The sequence below is a fragment of the Oreochromis niloticus genome, linkage group LG3 (assembly GCF_001858045.2).
Source record: "Oreochromis niloticus isolate F11D_XX linkage group LG3, O_niloticus_UMD_NMBU, whole genome shotgun sequence".
Lineage (NCBI taxonomy): Eukaryota > Metazoa > Chordata > Actinopteri > Cichliformes > Cichlidae > Oreochromis > Oreochromis niloticus.
This window is the reverse complement of record NC_031967.2, coordinates 87,360,664-87,380,662: the sequence shown is the minus strand read 5'-3', so window position 1 is coordinate 87,380,662 and position 19,999 is coordinate 87,360,664. Positions and strand designations below refer to the sequence as shown.

At 40.5% G+C, this 19,999-nt stretch overlaps 2 protein-coding genes across 2 annotated transcripts in view; one reads left to right on the top strand and one right to left on the bottom strand.

The window, feature by feature from the left end:
* The window catches only part of LOC109201617 (CST complex subunit CTC1), a 172,798-nt gene that overhangs the window by 83,898 nt on the left and 68,901 nt on the right, over positions 1-19,999 (top strand). The window lies entirely within an intron of this gene.
* On the bottom strand, positions 14,497-18,335 carry LOC109201602 (E3 ubiquitin-protein ligase TRIM21-like). The gene is made up of 2 exons (XM_019357366.2): positions 17,949-18,335; positions 14,497-16,367 (listed from the first exon to the last, which is right to left on the bottom strand). The coding sequence occupies exon 2, from the start codon at positions 16,356-16,358 to the stop codon at positions 14,700-14,702; it is 1,659 nt and encodes a 552-aa protein (XP_019212911.1). The 5' UTR covers positions 16,359-16,367; positions 17,949-18,335; the 3' UTR covers positions 14,497-14,699.

Sequence of the window (19,999 nt, the reverse complement as noted above, 5' to 3'; positions counted from 1 at the left end):
GAACAGTAACCAATCACTGCAGTCTGAATTATTTTCTTTGGTCATGTGACCATTTGATCTCTGATCAGTGTGTTCTTCAATTTCAGGCCTGTTTGAACAGATGATTCTACCATTGTCTGTCCCCATGACAACCTCTGACCTTTAGTGACCTCTGACCTCCCGTTACAGGTGTGTGTGTGCTGTTGCTGTCTGCACTCACTGTTCCTGCAGGTAAGTTTCACAAAAGCCAAAAACTGGTGTAGGTGAGACTCACTTAGACTGTTTTCTCTGTTTTGGTCTTGATTGGTGCTGCTCCATCTTGGCTTTCAAAACCCTGAATATTAGAGCCTTTTGCTCTATTGACTGAGCCATCCAGGCAACAACTCAACAAACCTTACCGACCTCCAACCACCACGAATGAGGTGTTCCTGAAACTGAGTGTTGAAACTGTAAATGTCTGATACCTCATTTCTTCTTGGTCTCTCTTCAGTTTCTCAGGATGGGTCTGAGGTGGAGGTGTATTAGGGGGTGGAGTCTGTCCTGCTGCCCTGTAACGTATCAGTTCATCAAGGTGACAATATGAGAGTGATGTAGAAGCACAAAGATTTGAAGATCTCAGTTCACACTCATGAACCGTATACGGATGATCTTAGAAACCAAAACGATCGTTACACCAACCGAACATCAATGAGAGCCGATACTCTGCAGACTGGAGACCTCAGCCTCACTCTGAGGAACCCCACAGTCTCTGACAGTGGAAACTACACCTGCATCTTCCAGAGAGGTGCATGAGAAGGAAGCCAGCAAGAAGTACAACTGAAGGTCAAAGGTCAGTGCTCCAGGTGAAGGATTTTTAATCTCCTGACTCTCCTGTTCCTGTCATTTCTGCTGTGATTGGCTGTAACTTTAATTGATCTGCATTTTTCTGTGCACCTTTGGGAATGAACTACTTTTAGATATCAGATGTCAGGTGATTTCCCCTTTAAATTTCAAGAGGTTCAGTCCAGAGGCTATTTGGGCTCTGGTTCAACCAATCAGCAAACATCATCCCCTTGAGTGCTGATTGGTCAGCCTGTTTATGTGTGAACATGCGACCCTGATGAAGGCCACAAGCTGAAATGTATAGGTCTGTTAATATAGTTGTTCCCTAGTGTTTCAAGTGTTGCTTGAAACACTTCACCTCACCTGTCACCTCCTCCTGCAGCCTCTTCTGTGATCTTATGTCGAGTCTTCTGCCATTTAGTGGTCCTCTGTCCGTATTGCATCTCCTCTGGTCTGCTGCTGTCCATCTGCTACAGCAAGAAGACACCAAACAGAGCGCAGACCGTGGAGATGACACAGCAAGGTGGAGAGGGTCAGGCACCTGATGAACAGTGTGATGATGTCACTGCTGATGTCACCACTGAACATGACTTCTGAGGTGCAGAGACTGTTTGTGCTGAAGCTGTGTTTGGCTTGAATGGTGGGGCTTTAACAAATAGAAATACTCTGATAGGTTTAGGTCATCCCAGTGCATTGGTTAATATGGCAGCTGTGTATATTTAAAAACATTTTATAACATTTAAAACATTGTTGGGTTTAAAATGTGCCTTATGTTTTGAACCATCCTGAATAACCCCAATACAACCGGCTTTAAAGCAGACGTTCTCCCCACCCTCTGGGTTTACTCATGTTGGAGAAATGACTGATGGTACCAATTTCAGCAGAACCTCAGTATGTGTGTGAGACAACCTCTAATAAAGTTTGTGAATTCTTAGAAAGATCTGACCATCGGGCAAAAATCTGCAATAAATCGGCAATTTTGTGTTATAGTCTAGTAAATTTGACACATTCACTCCCACATTCACACCTATGGGCAATTTGGATTAATCAATTAACCTATCCCACAAGCTGCATGTCTTTGGACGGTGGGAGGAAGCCGGAGTACCCGGAGAGAACCCACGCAAACACGGGGAGAACAGTGCTAACCACCGTGCCACCGTGCTGCACAGGTTGTTTTGTATGTAAATAAAAGTAAAATAATGAAATGTAATGCACAGAGCCCTGAGGAGCTCCGGTGAAGCTCTTTGCTTTCACCACTTTGTTTTCTATGCTAATGAGTGTCAGAGCGTGTCATCATTAGTCCTTCAACATGGTAATAACCCAGCCACTGATGAATGTGTTCAAATGTGTTTTTTTTTTTAGTATTGGTAACCCAGGTTTACATCACACTTAAACAGTCTCCATGAAACGGGCCTCTGCACTCATTCATCCTTCATCCTGGAGATCACTCATCTAAACCAACTAACATAAAGAATGTGATGTTTTCAAAGCTAACACGTACAAACAATTGTTATGGATGCGATTAAATTTAGGAGCGATGATTTGTGAAATCCTACATGCGTGTTCTAACATGTTTTAATGATGGTATGAGCTGAAAATAAATAATATAAAGTTAATATTTTATCTGCAACAAAACCTTTTTCATCGCTTCAGTTTTTGGGATCAGATTCTTTTCCATATACGGTGGCTGCTGTCATGGAAACAGCATTTTAAGTGAAACAGCTGAAGAATGAGGAGAACAGAGGGATGACAACATTGACTTTGGTTCTATCTGTAAAACAATCGGGCCTTGGATGGACGTTGGGCACGGGAGTTCTTAATAGCAGCCAATTTTTCATTGTGATATATATATTTATTTTTTATACTTTTTCAGCTTTATTTGACAAGTTCAGTGAAGAAACAACAGGAAAGCAGGGGCAGACATGCAGCTGCAGATTGGACTCAAACCCGAGCAAGCTGCAGCCATATGGCTGACTGTTCAACACGCTGAGCTAAACCAGCACCCTCATTCTGATATTTTAAACTAGATGATAGATTGAATGTGCTGCTTGCTTCTGATGAATGCAGACTGGAGACCTCAGCCTCACTCTGAAGAACCCCAAAGTGTCTGAGAGTGGGAACTATACCTGCATCTCCCAGAGAGGTGGACGAGAAGAGAGCCAGCAAGAAGTACAACTGAAGGTCAAAGGTCAGTGCTGTAGAAATGAGGGGTGTGTTCTGAAGCGAGATCGATCAACTGTAGACCAGACAACAAACGACGGAGGCCCAGAAAAGTGCAATCAAACGATGAGTTTATTGACAACGGAGAACAACCGTCAGCATATGGCTTATTTGCTCTGACAAAAATACACTGAGTTCTGGTTTTATAGCATAGAGGATCACACCCCCACATACACGTCAATACAGGTCAAAAATACATTATGTCCAGTCATTGTTTACAGACAAGGGTACATCTTGTACATCTCTAATAACTATAAACAAACATATAACTTCTCTTTTTGATAACACCTTCCTTTTAAGGTAATAACTTCAAGCTTCAGGGCCTCTAAGGGCTAATAATGGACCCTCGTCCTCAATCTCTAAGTAGACTGAATTGGCGCAGGTCTCAAATAAGAAGCAGAAGACACTTGGGCCTTCGCTCAGGCCTGCTACTAGATTTATGTGTATTGTAAGCATGCATGCAATTAACCTGCTGTGTTCTCATCCTCCCTCAACATGTATCACCTGGACACTCTCACCAGTGAAGCTTAAAACCCTCTTGGGTAGAACATCAACTCTAAACAAGCACAGTTATGCAATGTGTATAGAATGAACTCAACCTGTGAATAGAATGAATGTGATGACAAACATATTCAATGCAATATGAACCCTGTAAACAATATTACTGATAAAATAATACTGTAGAACATGTTATTAATGCATTTATCATAAGGCAGAGTATATGGCAGCAATAAAAGAATCTCTAAATCCCAACAGTTCCAATAGGGCATTTTGCTTAGGAAGGTTCCTCACTGAGAGAAGTGACCTGGAAGTATCTTCGTGGTGGCCATAATAAGAGCCCAAATTATCTTATGTCCTTGAGCCCTCCAATCCAGAACAGCAAACTTCACTTGGTTCTTTTCAGGAGCACCGTCTGCAGGTGTCCCAGTATAAACCTGCATGTTCCAGGCATAACCTGTCCTTGTTGGCGGTATCTATATGCCATATTTAGTCTGCATGGTGGGCATATACAGTTTGAAAGGGCAGTGTCCACTGTGATGTTTGTTTAGAGATCAGTGACTGGAGCTTCAAACCTCTCTGATCACTGCTAATTTCTGCTGTTGATGACGTTCTGGTCTTGTATCAAAGTGAATCACTCGTAACAACATGTCAGTGTCATGTTTGGATCTGTACACACCGCTCACAATAATGACTCACATGTGCTTTGTGAACTGTATAGCTCAGTTTGCATTAATGCCCTTCGATGTATTGCAGCCTTTTCATTTTTACTTCAGCTCAGCTCTCCTAGCAGCAGCTATCACAACAGGCCAAAGACAGAATGTTTTCACTGTTAGGTTTTATGCAGATTTAAATATTTTCCTTCTGAAAGTGAAAGTCCTATAAATCCATATGCAGATCAGCTGCAAAAATACTCCTGTCCACAGCTTTCAGTCTCAGGGTTTCAGTTGCTGCAAACGTCAGTAAATCTGACACAAAAGCTTCCAAAGAAAAATCACTTTAAAAAATCAGCTTCCAACAAAATCATAAGTGAAACATCCGTTTGTACTCAGAACTGTGCCTTGCACAGATGCTGCTTGAACACATAGAGCAGGGGTGTCAAACGTACGGCCCGCGGGCCGGATCAGGCCCGCAAACGGGTTTAACCCTAGAACACTATCGCCAGGTGATTTATACCCGAGAAAATACATTTACGTGATTTCTCCCTCCTCCAGCTGTTTGCGTGTCGAGGAGCCTGTGCCTTCACCATGGAAGTCTCAAATGTCCCAGGAATGGGTGGACCAAAGACCAGCTTTCCAGAGTCATTATTTTGTTTTAGGAGGTTTTTTTTCATTTTGTTAGACATGGCACAGTTGAAAGTAAAAGAAGACCACTCTAATTTGTCATGTGTTGTCATATTTTGATATATTTGATTACTTTTCATTGGTTATATTATATCGGGTAAAAATCACCCGGCACTAGTGATCGTGTTACTATTTATAGCGATAGTGTTCTAGGGTTAATCCAGCCCGTGAGATGATTTTGTAAAGTATAAAAATGAGCAGCAATTTTTCAATAAAGAAGCTGCTGTTCCAATTGTGTCCATTGGATGGGGCAATAGCAATTGTGAGCTACTTTGTTTTGCCTGCGAAATTTAAACCTGATGTGCTTTGGCACCCTCATTGCTCCAATATGTCTCTGTCAAAAAAGAGAAAAGTGGATGCAGAGTGCAGAGTGTTCCAAGAAAAATGGTCATCCTCCTATTTATTCACAGAAGTGAATGGGAAAGCTGTATGTTTGGTGTGTTCCCAGCATGTTGCAGTGCTGAAAGAATATAACCTCCGTCGCCACTATGTGAGTCTTCATGCCGACAAATATGACAACTTTCAAGGACAGCGGAGAAGAGAGAAGGTGAATGAACTGTTGGCGGGTCTGAAGAAACAGCAGCCTGTGTTTACTCACAGCCGAGACATCAGTGACGCTGCAGTGAAAGCTAGCTACCTCATTGCTAACGAAATTGCACTAGCTTTAACACCATTTAGTGAGGGTGAATTTGTAAAAACATGTATGATGAAGGCATCGGAGATTGTGTGCCCTGAAAAGCGCCAGGCCTTTGCAAATATCAGCCTGACAAGAAACACAGTTGCCGACAGGATTTCTGATCTTTCAGCGGATTTGGACAGCCAGTTGAAGCAAAAAGTAAAGTCATTTATTGTGTTTTCAGTTGCAATTGATGAAGGCACGGACATTACAGATGTTGCACAACTGGCAATTTTCATCCGCGGAGTTGATGACACATTGACCGTCACCAAGGAGTTCGTGGAGTTGGTGCCGATGACAGATACAACGACCGCAGCTGATATTTTCACCGCATTCGTCGGCGCGCTGGACAGGGTCGGAGTGGACCGGTCCCGCACTGTCAGCCTGGCTACAGATGGTGCGCCCTCAATGATCGGGAAGAAAGCAGGCGTTGTAAAAAAGTTCAGAGATAAAGTGCAATCTGCAAATGGAGGACGTGATTTTTGGACTTTTCACTGTATTTTGCACCAGGAGGCTTTGTGTTGCAAGTCACTGAAAATGGATAACGTCACGAAGGTGGTCATCCACACTGTTAATTTCATCCGATCCAGACGCCTCAATCACCGTCAGTTTGAGTCTTCTCAGAGAGAAAGACCACATCTATGGCCTGCCATACCACACTGAGGTAAGATGGCTGAGCCGAGGTGCTGTGCTGAGGCGTTTCTTTGATTTACGAGAAGAAATTGAACAGTTTATGGAAGAAAAGGGCAAACCAGTGTTAGAATTTCATTCCGCAGAATGGATGCAGGACCTTGCATTTATGGTGGATGTTACAGAGAACCTGAATAACTTGAACAAACAGCTGCAAGGACGCAACAAAGTTGTCACGCAGTATTATGACAGCATACGTTCTTTCAAGTTGAAGCTGTTATTGTGGGAGACGCAGCTCGCTGGTGGTGATGCAGCTCACTTCCCCCGTCTGAAAAATGTGTGCACGATCCAAAGTGTGGCAGATATGAAGCGGTTTAAAGATAAAATAACGGGACTGTTACTAGAGTTTGAGCAACGATTTCAGATTTTTGGTGACGGGAGAAAGACTTCAAAGTTTTTTGCTCGCCGTTCACCGTGAACCCCTCTGATCTGCCCGTCAGGATCCAACTTGAAATAACAGACTTGCGGTGTGACTCGGATTTGAAGGGCAAATTTGCCGCAGCTTGAACACATTCTATCAGAATCTCTTGCCAGGTTACCCCAACTTGACAGCCCTCGCTGCAAAACTGTTGTGCATGTTCGGAACCACGTATCTTTGTGAGCAAGTTTTCTCTGTAATGAGCATAAATAAAACAAAACTGCGCTCAAGGCTCACGCACAGGCACTTGAATCACATCCTGAAGTTAGCTGCTGCTCAGGATGTGAAGCCTGATATTGATGAGCTGGTGAAAGCTAAAAGATGCCAGGTATCAAATAAACTATGCAACCCCACTGAAAGTGCTGCATGAGACACCCTGATGTAGTTCTGTGGTCTGTGAATCACTGAGACACTGTGTGCTTGTGTGTTCTTTGTCCTCAGAATTTTCAAATAACTTGAGGTGTTTTATGATTAATAGCTATGTTGTGCCTGTACTATTTTGAACATACTGTCCACAGGCTCTAGCTTTATTTTTATGTTGATCGTATTAAAACAAAGAAAACAATCTGAAGTTGTTGTTTTTAAGTTATATATACAATGATTTTACCAGTCCGGCCCGCTTGAGAATAGACTTTTCTTCATGTGGCCCCTTAAATAAAATGAGTTTGACACCCCTGACATAGAGTAAAATCTCTCTGACAAAATGACAGTTTTTTATCCACCACCATGTAATTTCAAATACCAGTATCTGTATTACAGGCTAGTAGAGAGCTTTAGGTCTGGGTATCGTCACTGATTTCTAGAATCGATTTGATCTGATTCACAAGGTCCTGAATTGATTTGATTCAATTTGATTTTAATTGGGGAAATTTTGCCTCAGTCAGAAATATTATAATTCTGATCACGTATCAGTACATTTCCATATTTTTACATCTATAAAAACAAAGCTGACACTTGCGAGACGTTATCAAAAGTGTGAGAATCACAGCAGATGCCTTTGTGTCAAAGTAACTGAGGATGAAACAGAAAAACATGAAGGAGATTTTCCTGGCCTGGGATTTTATAGCAGATGACCTTAAAAATATTCTGCAGTAGATCAAAAACGAAAGAAAACCATGAATCAACATGTGAACATGACCTGATGCTGCTGAAGTGAAGCAGAGCAAAGTTACAGAGGTTTGATTAGAGACACAGATAAGAGTTTTGTAATTTTGCATCATTTTACTTTTTTTTTTTTTTTTTTTTTTTTTTTTTTTAATAATTTCCCTTTATACAAAACAAAACAAAGATCAAAACAGAAACAATAAAAGAAAGAAAAAAAAACCCCCAAAACAAACAAAAAAAACAAAACAAAACAAACAAACCAAAAAAAAAAAAAAAAACAACCTCAAAGCAGATCAAAGAAAAACCCCACAATGAGCAATCTGAGACATGTAGACGGGAAACTGATACAGTATATATAATTCGGTCTACCAATCATTTACATATATCTCCTGACAAACTCAACCCGCCAGTGAAGTGGGGTTGTGCCTATCAGTATGGTTTTCTTCAGATCATCAGGTAAGTAATCCAATAGCGGGCGCCATATATCCCAAAAAATATCATCATTGCCACTTAATTTTGCACTCAGTCTTTCCATTGGTAATACTCTAAAAATTTCTTTATACCACTGAGTTATTGTTGGTGGTTTTTCATTAATCCAATTAAAAAGAATACATTTTCTTGCCAAAAACAGTAGTTTGCATAGAAGTATATGCTTGTTTTTATCTGGAAATTTGTTCGAAATTGGCAGCCCCAATAGATACTGAGCTGGATCTCTTTGTATTCTGCTTTTAAATATCCCTTTTAGTTCTTTAGTTACACAGAGCCAGAATTTTGAGATTTTTGAGCAAGTCCAAAGACAGTGCACGTAGGACCCCGGCGCAGATTTACATTTAATACATTGTGCAGACCTGCTCGGATCAATTTTATTCAGAAAAATAGGTGTTCTATGCTGTCTATGTAAAATTTTATATTGAATTTCTTTAAATCTGTTACTAAGAAATAAAGAATGCACAGATTGTATGGACTCACTCCAGGCATGATCATCACACTGACACTGGAGGTCACCCTCCCAGCTCCTAATCAGTTTTCCAATATTGTGTTTATTATAACCTTGTAGTACATTATAAAACTGTCTTATAGTACTATTATCTGCACTTAAATGTAGGAAGAAATTTTCCATGGGTCCTAGTTGCATTGTATTATGCAAAGCATCATGACATGAAGTAATTAGGTGGCGAGCCTGTAAAAATGCAAAAAAATCCGTTTGATGTATAGTGTATTTCTTTTGGACCTGCTCAAAAGACATACAAACATTCCCATCAAACAGATCACCCACCACACGTATTCCTGCACCAAACCATCTCTGAAATACTGCACTTTCCATTCCCGGTGTGAAGTGCTGATTATTTAAAAAAGGTGTTATATAACTAAGTATAGGATTACTTTCAGTGTATTTACTCATATCACGCCATGTTTTTAAATAAGTATCAATCATTACTTTATTATGTTTTTTATTATATTTACTCACTAGTTCACTTAGAAGATTAAATGGCTGACATGTCCAGGCTTCAAGGGGATCATCTGTGTCTTTTAGATATGTGTGGATCCATTCATGTATAACTCTACTATGACATGACCAGTTATACAGCAAGATGTTGGGAAAGGCAAGACCCCCTTTATCTTTGGGCAGCTGTAACGTTTTCATACTTAATCTGGGTTTCTTACCCCTCCAAATAAACCTTGACATATCTTTTTCAATTTCTTTTACAGTTTTTTTAGTAAGAGTTATTGGGAGCATTTGTAGAGGATATAAAAGCCGGGGCAACACATTCATTTTAATTAAATTTATTCTTCCCATCCAAGAGACCGGGAGATCCATCCATCTGGAAAGGTCTTTTTTAATACTGTTACGAACTATGTCTATGTTCTGTTTCAATATACCTCTTATATTAGGTAAAATGTGTATCCCCAAGTACTTAAATCCCGAACCCGACCAGGTAAATGGGATATTACATGTCCTGGGCAAATTTCCTAGTGGCAAAGCAATAGTTTTATTCATATTAACCTTATACCCGGAGAGATATCCAAAAGTTTCTATAATAGATAATACAGAGGGTATAGCATCCTGGGGATTAGTGACAAACAGCAGAACATCGTCTGCGTATAGTAGAATTTTAAATTCAACTCCTTGTATTTGGTATCCAGATATACTTTGATTATTTCTAATGGCCTCTGCCAGTGGTTCAATAACTAAAGCAAAAATTAATGGGGAAATCGGGTCCCCTGTCTTGTTGATCTCTGTAAACCGAATTCTGAGGATTTAATACCATTTACTATAACAGATGCTCTTGGGGTGACATATAACAGTCTGATCATGTCTATAAACCCCCTGCCCAGGCCAAATTTCTCCATCACAGCAAACATATAAGTCCACTCAACGCGGTCAAAAGCTTTTTCCGCATCTAGTGATACAACAAGTCCTTGTGTTTTGGTTACCTCAGAGTGTTCTATAATATTCAATAATTTTCTTATGTTTGTAATTGATTGTCTATTCTTGATAAAGCCCGTCTGATCTGCCTTAATAAGTTTAGGTATATAATTTTCTAGTCTATTAGACAATATTTTAGACAAAATTTTGCTGTCAACATTTATTAAACTAATTGGGCGATAGGAAGCACATTGATCAACTGGTTTATCCTTCTTATGGAATAGCGATATATTTGCAGAGTACAATGTATTGGGAAGACTTCCCCTTTTAATAGAATGCAGATACATATTTAAAAGAGGTATAGCTACTTGATCCTGGAAAACTTTATAGAAGTCTGGACCAAAACCATCTGGGCCCGGGGCTTTCCCTCGTTGCAGAGATTTAATTGCTGTCAGCACCTCTTCTTGTGTTATTTGTTCCCCAAGACGAGCTCGATCACCTTCAGACAAAGTTGGTAGATTGAGTTTATGTAAAAAATTTTGGGTGTCACTTAATGTGGCTGTATTTTCAGATATATATAATTGTTTATAAAAATTTTCCATTAATTTAACCAATTTATTATTTTCGTATTGATTCTGTCCTCTTTCATCTTTCAGAGATGATATAACATGAGATTCTAGTTTCCCAGCAGCCAAACGCGCCAATAACCGCCCTGGTTTATCTGCCAACTCAAACAGCCTGTGCTTAGCATAGAATACGCTGGCCTCTGCTTTTTCAGTCAGTAACTGATTCAGAGCTGATCTAGTGACTTCTATTTTTTTCAGTACTTCAGGTGAGAAATGTATTTTGAGGGAGTGTTCTAGATCTGCTAATTTTTTTTCCAGGTCCATTTGATGTGTTAAAGATTCTTTCTTTTTCGCTATGCTGTATGAGATTATAGCGCCACGTAGGTAAGCCTTCATTGTCTCCCAAAGATTAGAAGGATTTGTGTTTTCATTATCATTTGTCTGTAAAAAAAGATCAACTTGTTCTTTTATATAACTCCGAAACGCAGAGTTATCTAAAAGTGATGGATTTAATCGCCAACTACGTAGTGTTGGGTGAGCTTCAGGGGGTGAGATATTTAAATGAACATCTGAATGATCGGAGAGTATACGCGTGCCAATATCACAGATAGTAACTCTGTTAAGGACCTCCCTCGAGACAAGGAAATAATCAATACGGGAATAACTCTTATGTGGATTAGAATAAAAGGTATAATCTTTTTCCCCTGGATGAAGGGTTCTCCAAGCGTCTATCAGCTGCAAGTCAGAACACAGTCCCTTGATAGCTTCTCGCTTTTTGGAGACTGAATTTTTGGATGGTGGATTTTGATCCAATTCTGGGTCCATACTACAATTAAAATCTCCTACCAGAACAGTAAATGTTGTCAGGTTGACAGATATTTCTTTTATAAGTTCTGAGTAAAAATTTTCCTGATATACATTCGGCGCATAAATACAGCCTATCAAAACAGATTCACCATATAAACGTCCTATTATAATAACAAATCTACCCTGATCATCTTTAATACACTTTGTAAGAACAAATGGAGTATTTTTATGAATTAAGATTGCAACCCCTCTCTTACTTGATGAAAAAGAGGAAAAGTACACCTGCCCCACCCATTCTCTCTTTAATTTTAGGTGTTCCACATCTGACAGGTGAGTTTCTTGTAGGAGTGCAATGTTAGTTTTCTCCTTCTTAAACCAGGTCAGAATTTTCTTACGTTTAATAACATTATTTATCCCTTTAACATTTAGGGAAACAAACTTTAGATCACTCATTGCAAGATCAGTTTACTTGGTTTATGTATTGTGGTAGCGAAAACATAAGTATCAGCCTTGTAGTTTAACATATAGAACAAATTATGCTCAGATCTGCTCAGACACCAACAAAATATAAACAAAAACAAAAGTCTGGGTACTGAAAAATAAAATTCCTGCAATAAACAGTTATATCGTCCCAAAAACAGGGTTAAACCAGTCCCAGAAAATATTTCATGCTCCCGAAGATTGGGAGGACACCTCACCCGCTGCGGGCGCACCTTGTACAGAGATGATACACCTCGCATCAACGTATGCGCCTAGCAAACCCCCAACAAGACTTCCCATGCAGCAATAGGTGTTGCCGCATTTCTTCTACTTCTTTTCTTGCCATAGTATCATAATACAACATAGTCACTTAGTGTAATAGTCAGCTGTTCGTCAAACCACTTGAGTCAGAGAACAGTTTTTTTTTTGTTGTTGTTGTTTTTTTTTTGGTTTTTTTTGTTTTTTTTACTCACGTAATGCTCCAATTGCTGATACCACTTTCAATGCCTCTTCTGCCGAGTCAAAGGAAAATCTTCTGTTTTCATATGTGAAACGCAGGGTTGCAGGAAACAGCATCCTAAATCGTATTCCTTTGGTAATCAGCAACTGGCAGGCCTCGTTGAAGTTTCTCCTCTGCTGTCGCACATTCTGTGGTACATCCTGACGAATGGTTATCAGTGCTCCATCAAAGAAAATCTGTTTGTTCTTGCCACTTAAGGCTAACACTTCCCTTTTATCGGTCGGGTAATGGAGTTTCATTATAACCGCTCTTGGTGAGGCTGATATTGGTTCCCCTAAGCTTCTGTGGCAGCGGTCCAGTCGGATCCTCCCGTTCTTCGTCTTCATATTAAGAAGAGAGGGAAGCCACTTTTCAAAATATGCAATAGCATTCGCCCCTTCCACGCCTTCCTTGACACCAAATATGCGGAGATTATCTCTTCTACTCCGAGCTTCTTGGTCATCTAGCCGGTTCGTGAACGTGCATATCTTACTTTCTACACGTGTTAACCTGGTTTCCATGTCGGCGATTATATCCTCTACCTTCGATATGCGTGTCTCGGCTTCGTCAAGGCGTCTTGTATTGCCATCAAGGGTTGCCTGGATAACGTCGAGTTTGTTGTTAATGACATCCATCTTCCCTTCTACAATCGCACCAACCACATCTGTTATTTTTGCAGTTAAAATATCATAGTCGATGGGAAAGCTTGGATTAGCTTCAGCCATATTTCCGTCATTGGCTTCAGGGTTAGCCTCGGGACTGACCTGACTTCGTAGTTGCAAATTAGACTTCAGAGGTCTCTTATCGACGTTCTCTGTTTTATCTTTTTTATTTGGCATACTTTCCGTTAGTCAGTCACCTATTTTGTGCAGAGTGGCAGCACAAGTTATAGGCAAAATATTGAAGTTTTGAAAAGTCTTATCGGGAGCTCACGAGCCTCTGATCCTCTCAGTGTGCCGTCATCCCGGAAGTGCATCATTTTACATTCTTCACTGTTAAACAGCAGAAATGAGGCTTTCTTGTTGGAGGTCATTTTCGGGGGGAAAGAACGGTGTAATAATAATAAGTAGGTCAAAGGTCAAAACAAGAGTACAGTTAAGTTAAAATTAATAGGTCAAAGGTCAGGTTAAACAGGATCAGCAAAAATTAAACCAGGATAAAGAAATAATACATCAAACAAGGAAATAAATTAAAGTTAGTGAGTTAATGAGAAATTAAAGGAGTTTAAATCCGGTTAAGAGTTAAATTTTAAGCCTTTGTTAGTTAAACCAGATAAAATAAGCAGAATAACCGATTGGGGGGAAAATCACAAAGATGTTGTGATCAAAGCTCTTTTAAAATAGTTTGTACGGCATAAAGAAAAACACACGTTTCAGTAAATTGTATGTTGAGCTAAATCCACTGTAGACACTGGTAGTGACCTCAGATCATTGTTACTGAAGAAGGAGGAATTGTTCTTTAGCAGTGTGTGTGTGTGTGTGTGTGTGTCTGCAGCTGTTCTTTGTGTTGTTGCTGGATCGTTGCCTCAGGGGGAAAGTTGTGTGTGTGTTGAACATGCAGACTAACAGAGACTGCAGCTGTCAGCAGCCACACACACTTTATATTCTTCAAATCAAATCACAGTGAAACATGTTCACTGACAGCTCAGCTTCAGCATCTTATTCATGCTGTGACTGCAGCCGTTCAACTCTGTTTCTCTTTAACCCAAATCATCACAACATGGAAATATAATCATCAAAATGATGTGACTGGAAGGATGCAGCAGTCTGTGCTCCACCTTTCTCCTCCACACCTGCAGGTGGAGAACATGGATGCATGAATCTCTACAGAGTTCTTTGAATATTATCCGTCTTATCAGTTTTCAGTGAACAAAAATCCTCACAGAGCCAAAATCAGCAGTTTGTATCCAACATAACTCAGCTGGACTCTGATGCTCCGTATAACAGCCACACATGAGTCTGGATTCACTCAAAGCATTGAACATACTTTATTGTAAATGAAGCTTTTGGACATTTATTCTCTGATATTTGCTCTTCAGCTCGAGTCTCCATCAGTGGGAACATTTCCTGATTCAACTTTTCTTCTGTTCAAATCAAACTCCATGAGAATCAAAGTGTGAATCAGAGTCCTGATGATCAGATTCTATAGAAACATGGAGACTGTAGAGGATTTACACTCAATATGTTCATTTGTTCCCTTCAAGAAAAATCAATCATTCATCAAATAAAATCAGTCGTTGATCGACTCAGTTTGATTGACAGGACAGATGATCAGAGGTGCAGAGTTTTTACCTCCATAATAAGGACTGGGACAGAAGTATGGGTGGAGTTTGTGAGTGAAGGAGCAGCCAGTAAAGGAGTAGATCAGAGCTGCAGCACCTACATCATAAAAGGAGACCAGACCCTCCTCATAATCCACAAACACCCCCACCTTCTCAGGACCAGGATGAAGACAGAGGGGGACTGAAGGGGAAGCACAAGCTTTGTACTCATTTCCATTTCTCAACCTCACAGTCCAGAAACCATCCTGAGGTCTCAGTGTGATTTCTCCCTTCCTGTTGATCGACTCTGTGGCCACTCCTAAATCCCAGGCAGTCTTTCCTTTAACCTGAACCTCAAAGTAAAATCTGCCTGAAGAGAAACTCTGCTCTCCTAAAACATTAACATATCTAGAAAATCTCTCTGGGTTGTCTGGAAGTTTCTTCCTCACATCACTATGATACACTTGTTTTCCATCATCAGACAGGATGAGTTTAGGATGAGCTGTATCAGGATCCAGAGTCACATCCACCTCATACTGCTGGACCCTCTGCAGCTCAGCCTTAAACAGCTTCTTCTTCATGGGTTTCCAGACTGTCTCCTCCAGCTGAGCCACAGCTCTCCCCACAGTCCCCTCATATGATGGTGGACAGACTCTGACCTCTGTCCAGTCCTTGGTAGGTGGAGCAGCTTTCAGGGAGGAGAAGCTTTGGAGGAGGTGGAGGTGGTCTTCAGAGCGTGAGAGCTGCTCCACCTCAGAGCTTCTCTCCATCAGCTCAGAGATTTCCTGTTCCAGATCTTTGATGAGACCTTCAGCCTGTTTCTCTGTAGTTTCCTGTTTGTCTTCGATCTCCTTCATGAGCTCCTTCAGGCGTCTCTCAACAGACTCCATCAGAGCAGTGAAGACCTGAACACCTTCTGCTTTCTGTCTGTCTGCAGCATCTTTACTCATCTTCACCGACTCTGTGATCTCCTGAATCTTCAGTTGTCTCTTCTGGATCATCTGGTGAATCTCAGCCTCTGTCTTCTCCAGCTCTGCCTTCTTTCCTTCATATTCTTCTCTCAGAGGAACAAACTCGTGGTTCTTGTGGTCTAAAACAGAGCAGAGCATGCAGACACATGTCTGGTCGGTCTTACAGAACAGCTCCAGAAGTTTATCGTGCTTCGTGCACATCCTGTCTTCCAGGTTCTCCACAGCATCAATCAGCTGATGTCTTTTCAGACGTTTCACTGTCAGATGAGGCTCCAGGTGAGTCTGACAGTAGGAGGTCTGACACACCAGGCAGGACTTCAGGGCCTTCAGTCTGGTTCCAGTGCAGACGTCACAGGGAACTTCTCCTGGTTTGGCAGCTTGTTGCTCTGAGCTGCTGCTGCTGGCTTTCTGCTGAGCTTCACGTCTGAACTGAGCAACCATCTCAGAGATGAAGGTGTTGACCCTCAGCTGAGGTCTAGTGTAGAAAGTCTCTTTACACATGGGACACTGACAGCTCTGATTCATGTCCCAGTGCTGACTGATGCAGGTTTTGCAGAAGTTGTGTCCACATGGTGTAGAGACTGGATCAGTGAACACATCCAGACAGATGGAGCACAGAAACTGATCTTCAGATCGCAGATTGCTGGCAGCAGACATGTCTGCACTCTGAGGGAGAAAGAAAAGAAACATTTGATTCAAAATTCACTTTAAATTTCATTTTTAAAAAGAGAGAAACAAGCGTCAGTAGTCTGAGGAGCTTGGAAAGAAAAGCGTCTGGACTTCTTTGAGTTTCTTGAAGACGTTTCATCAGAGAAGCTTCTTCAGTTCTCAGAGTAACTGGTGGAGACCCAGCAACACACTCAGACACAAACTGGTTCATCCCAAACACAAACTTAACATCGTCGTGTCTGCTGTACAGTGCAGCGTCCAGATGAACAGAATAACTTTTGGGGATGAAGATAAATACAGTCGTTAAAAAGATGTGAAATTGTTTCTCTGACTGTTTTACAGAAGGTCCAAGATTCATCCAGATCATTTTATACTTGAATAAATCAGTTTGTTGGATATATTCCATCAATTACTGTGAAGTAAACTTCGACCTTGTTGGTGACTAAATACTTCTTATTGTAAGTCCAGATCAACGACCCATTAATATTAAACAGTGACTGTTCCAATAGAAGTGACAGTGAGGAGGACAATGAATCATAAACCTCAGAAATGTGTTATTAACTGTTGATCCAGTATATTAATGGCATTTATGAGAACATGTTTATTCAGTGGTGTCTGTATATTTGGTCCATTTGTGCGTCATTAAAAACTGTTTTCTCTCACAGATACTGGAACATCACAGCTCCTCACAAACTCAGGATATGGAAGAAGATGAACTTTTCCAGTCACTCGCTGGGATACATCATTCAATTATTCTGGATCCTCAGAAAACATTGATTTATTTTTATATTTCATATATTTGTTTGTCCAAATCAAAGATTTATGTTAGTAGAGAAGAAGCCACCATGATAAAGCCTGTGTGTGAAAATGAGATCAGTGAATTTTGTTGATCAAAATCACATTTAAGGAGGAATTCTGTCCTCCAGTTTGTTTAAATAAGCTTTGGGATTAAACACCATCATCTATGTTTGTGTCTGATGACATGTTTGATCCAGTTCAGCTTGAATATCACAGCTGATGTGTGAACTCTGACATATTTAAAGCCTCGATTATCAGGATGATTCAAACACATCTGTTTAAATAATGAGATTTATGTTTCCACACAAAGTTATAAAGTGCAGCATCGACTGTTTTCTGAATGATTCAGGAACATCTGTGACTCTTACAGGATACACTAAGTCAGATAATCTCTCTTTGTAAAATGTCTGAATGAGTTTTTGAAGTACTGACCAAAATCTGCTGGTTTACAGTATCAAAGCTTTATATCAATAAAGAATAAACAGGTGTTTTCACGTCTGTAATCCTTATGATCAATCAGATCCAGAATCAATCTAATAGGAACAGGAAGTGATGAATAACCAGGAAGTGTGGAGTCAGTCTGAAGTCCAGAGCACAGACTGAGTCCACAGTCCTGAGCAGAGCCACAGTGAGACTGAAGCAGCAGCTCGATGTTCCTACAGTGGATCTGTGCTTACATGAGCAGATTTCTATGGATCCAGTGTGACTGTGATGAGTCAGCATGAAGTGAACAGAGTGAAGATTAGTGTAGAAACAGGAAGTGTGATCAGCTGCACTCACCACTGTTGCTGAGAGAAACCTGATGGACTCCAGTGAATCTTCTTTTAGAGACAAACAGGACTCGACTGCAGCTCTGCTGCTGCTCTCTCACACTTTCACTTCTGCAAAATGACGTTAAACTTCTCGTCTTTGCTCCGCCTCTTCCTGCCTCTCCCTTTATCAGCCGGTCTGTACTCAGTGACTGTGTGCAGCGGGTGGGAGGAGTGAGGAGTGGTGTGTGGGTTCACACAGTAATGACGGCCTCAGGTGATCAGGAGAAACTCACCTGGATTTCCTTTTTCCACAGCAGACTGAGAGCTTCAGGTGGACCCTGAAGGAGGTCTCAGACACAGGTGGTAAAAGTACACACAGTCTGTACTGAAGTAGAAGTACTACTGTTAAAAATACTCCAAGTACTGATTCAACTTCTTTACTCAAGTAAAAGTAAAAAAGTACTGGCTGTGAAATGTAAGAGAGTAAAAAGAGCTGATTGAAGAACATTTCTAACACATGTTTATACAAAGCTAACTGAACCATGTGCTGCATCAACGTAATAATAAAATAATATTATTCACTTTATTTCTGTCTAAATTTGAATTCTAATAAATATTCCCAGCTTGAATCAGACAAGTTGAACATGAGCAGAGAAAAAGAAGGAAAATCCAAATATTCCTGTGTTCAGTTTTCTCCATTGTACAGACTGACTGTGCCTCTAAACAGGAACATGAGCAGGAAGAGGCTGAAGTGGATTCAGCAGGTGGAGGATGCCCAACATCAGCTGGAAAGATTTACTGTGACGTTTGTTTGCGGTTTTCGCCTCGTGCATGAGAACATCACCAAATAAACTCGAGACAGTTTTTAATATTTTATTGTTCAAGAGCAAAAAGACTGACGGACTGTGTTTAAGGCAAACTCACAAATGTCACACATGAAATATTCAGTGTTTATTTGCTGGTTTGTTGGCAGCGGCTCCTTAAAGTCTGTCACACATCTGTTTGACCATCTCCAGTTAATCTGAGCATCAGGCGGCTCAGCTGATCTCTGGTGTGTAGCTGCTGTGCTGGGTCCCATTCCTCAGTGAAAGTAACAGCAGATCCACATGTTTGAGAAGAAAGCTTTTAAACAGATGAACACACTCAGTAAAGGAGAAAGAAATAAAGTAAATAAAGTAAAAAGTAAAAAGAGGAGCAACTGAAACAGGCTGCATGCTAGCTGACACATGAGCACTAGAACTGTTAAACTTAATTGTTATGATTTTAGCACCGAGTTACATGAAATACTGCATCAAAAAGAACAACACAGCGATCACAGACATGTTTATGCCAACAAACAAACATTAACCCAGAAAAGCCTTGAAAACAACCTGCTGTGGTTTGGAGTAGAGATTCCTGAATTTACCAGGTGCACCTAAAGGCAGCACAATTTTATACCGTAAATAACGATGTAGGTGCGCAAATCCTTTTCAAGCATCACACCATCAGATGAGCCGGCTTACATTTGTTGCACTTCTACACCAAGTTTTACGCCAGCGTTTCTTCTTTGCTGATTTTTGTTCCACAAACCAAAAGAAAACAAGAATCAACCTTTAATATATTTTCATGTGTGTTTCAAGCACTATTACTATTTTAGATTAGATTAGATAAAACTTTATTAATCCCTCGGGTGGGTTGCTCTGGGAAATTCGGTTTCCAGTAGCACAGCACCGACAGAAGTTACAGAATGTGAGCTGAAATATACCAAATATATACATATATAAATACAGAGTATACAGAAGGGATCAATAGAGTAAATAAGAATACAAGGGAATTCCACATTTCAAGTATTGTGAGTCTATTGCACCGTTGGATATTAACAAAAGTATTGCACCGTGAAAGGCACTACAGCTTTTTTTTTTACGCCAGCGTTTCTTCATTGCTGATCATCATCATTGTAAACTTCTAATGATAGAGAAACAGCTGCAGCACATCTGGCTGAGGTTAGTTAGCTGTTAGCAGAGGAAGGCCAAAGCAAAGCTGCATCTTCATCTTCCAACACGTCGTACCATCAGATTATGCCTGTGTGTTTCCGTGTCA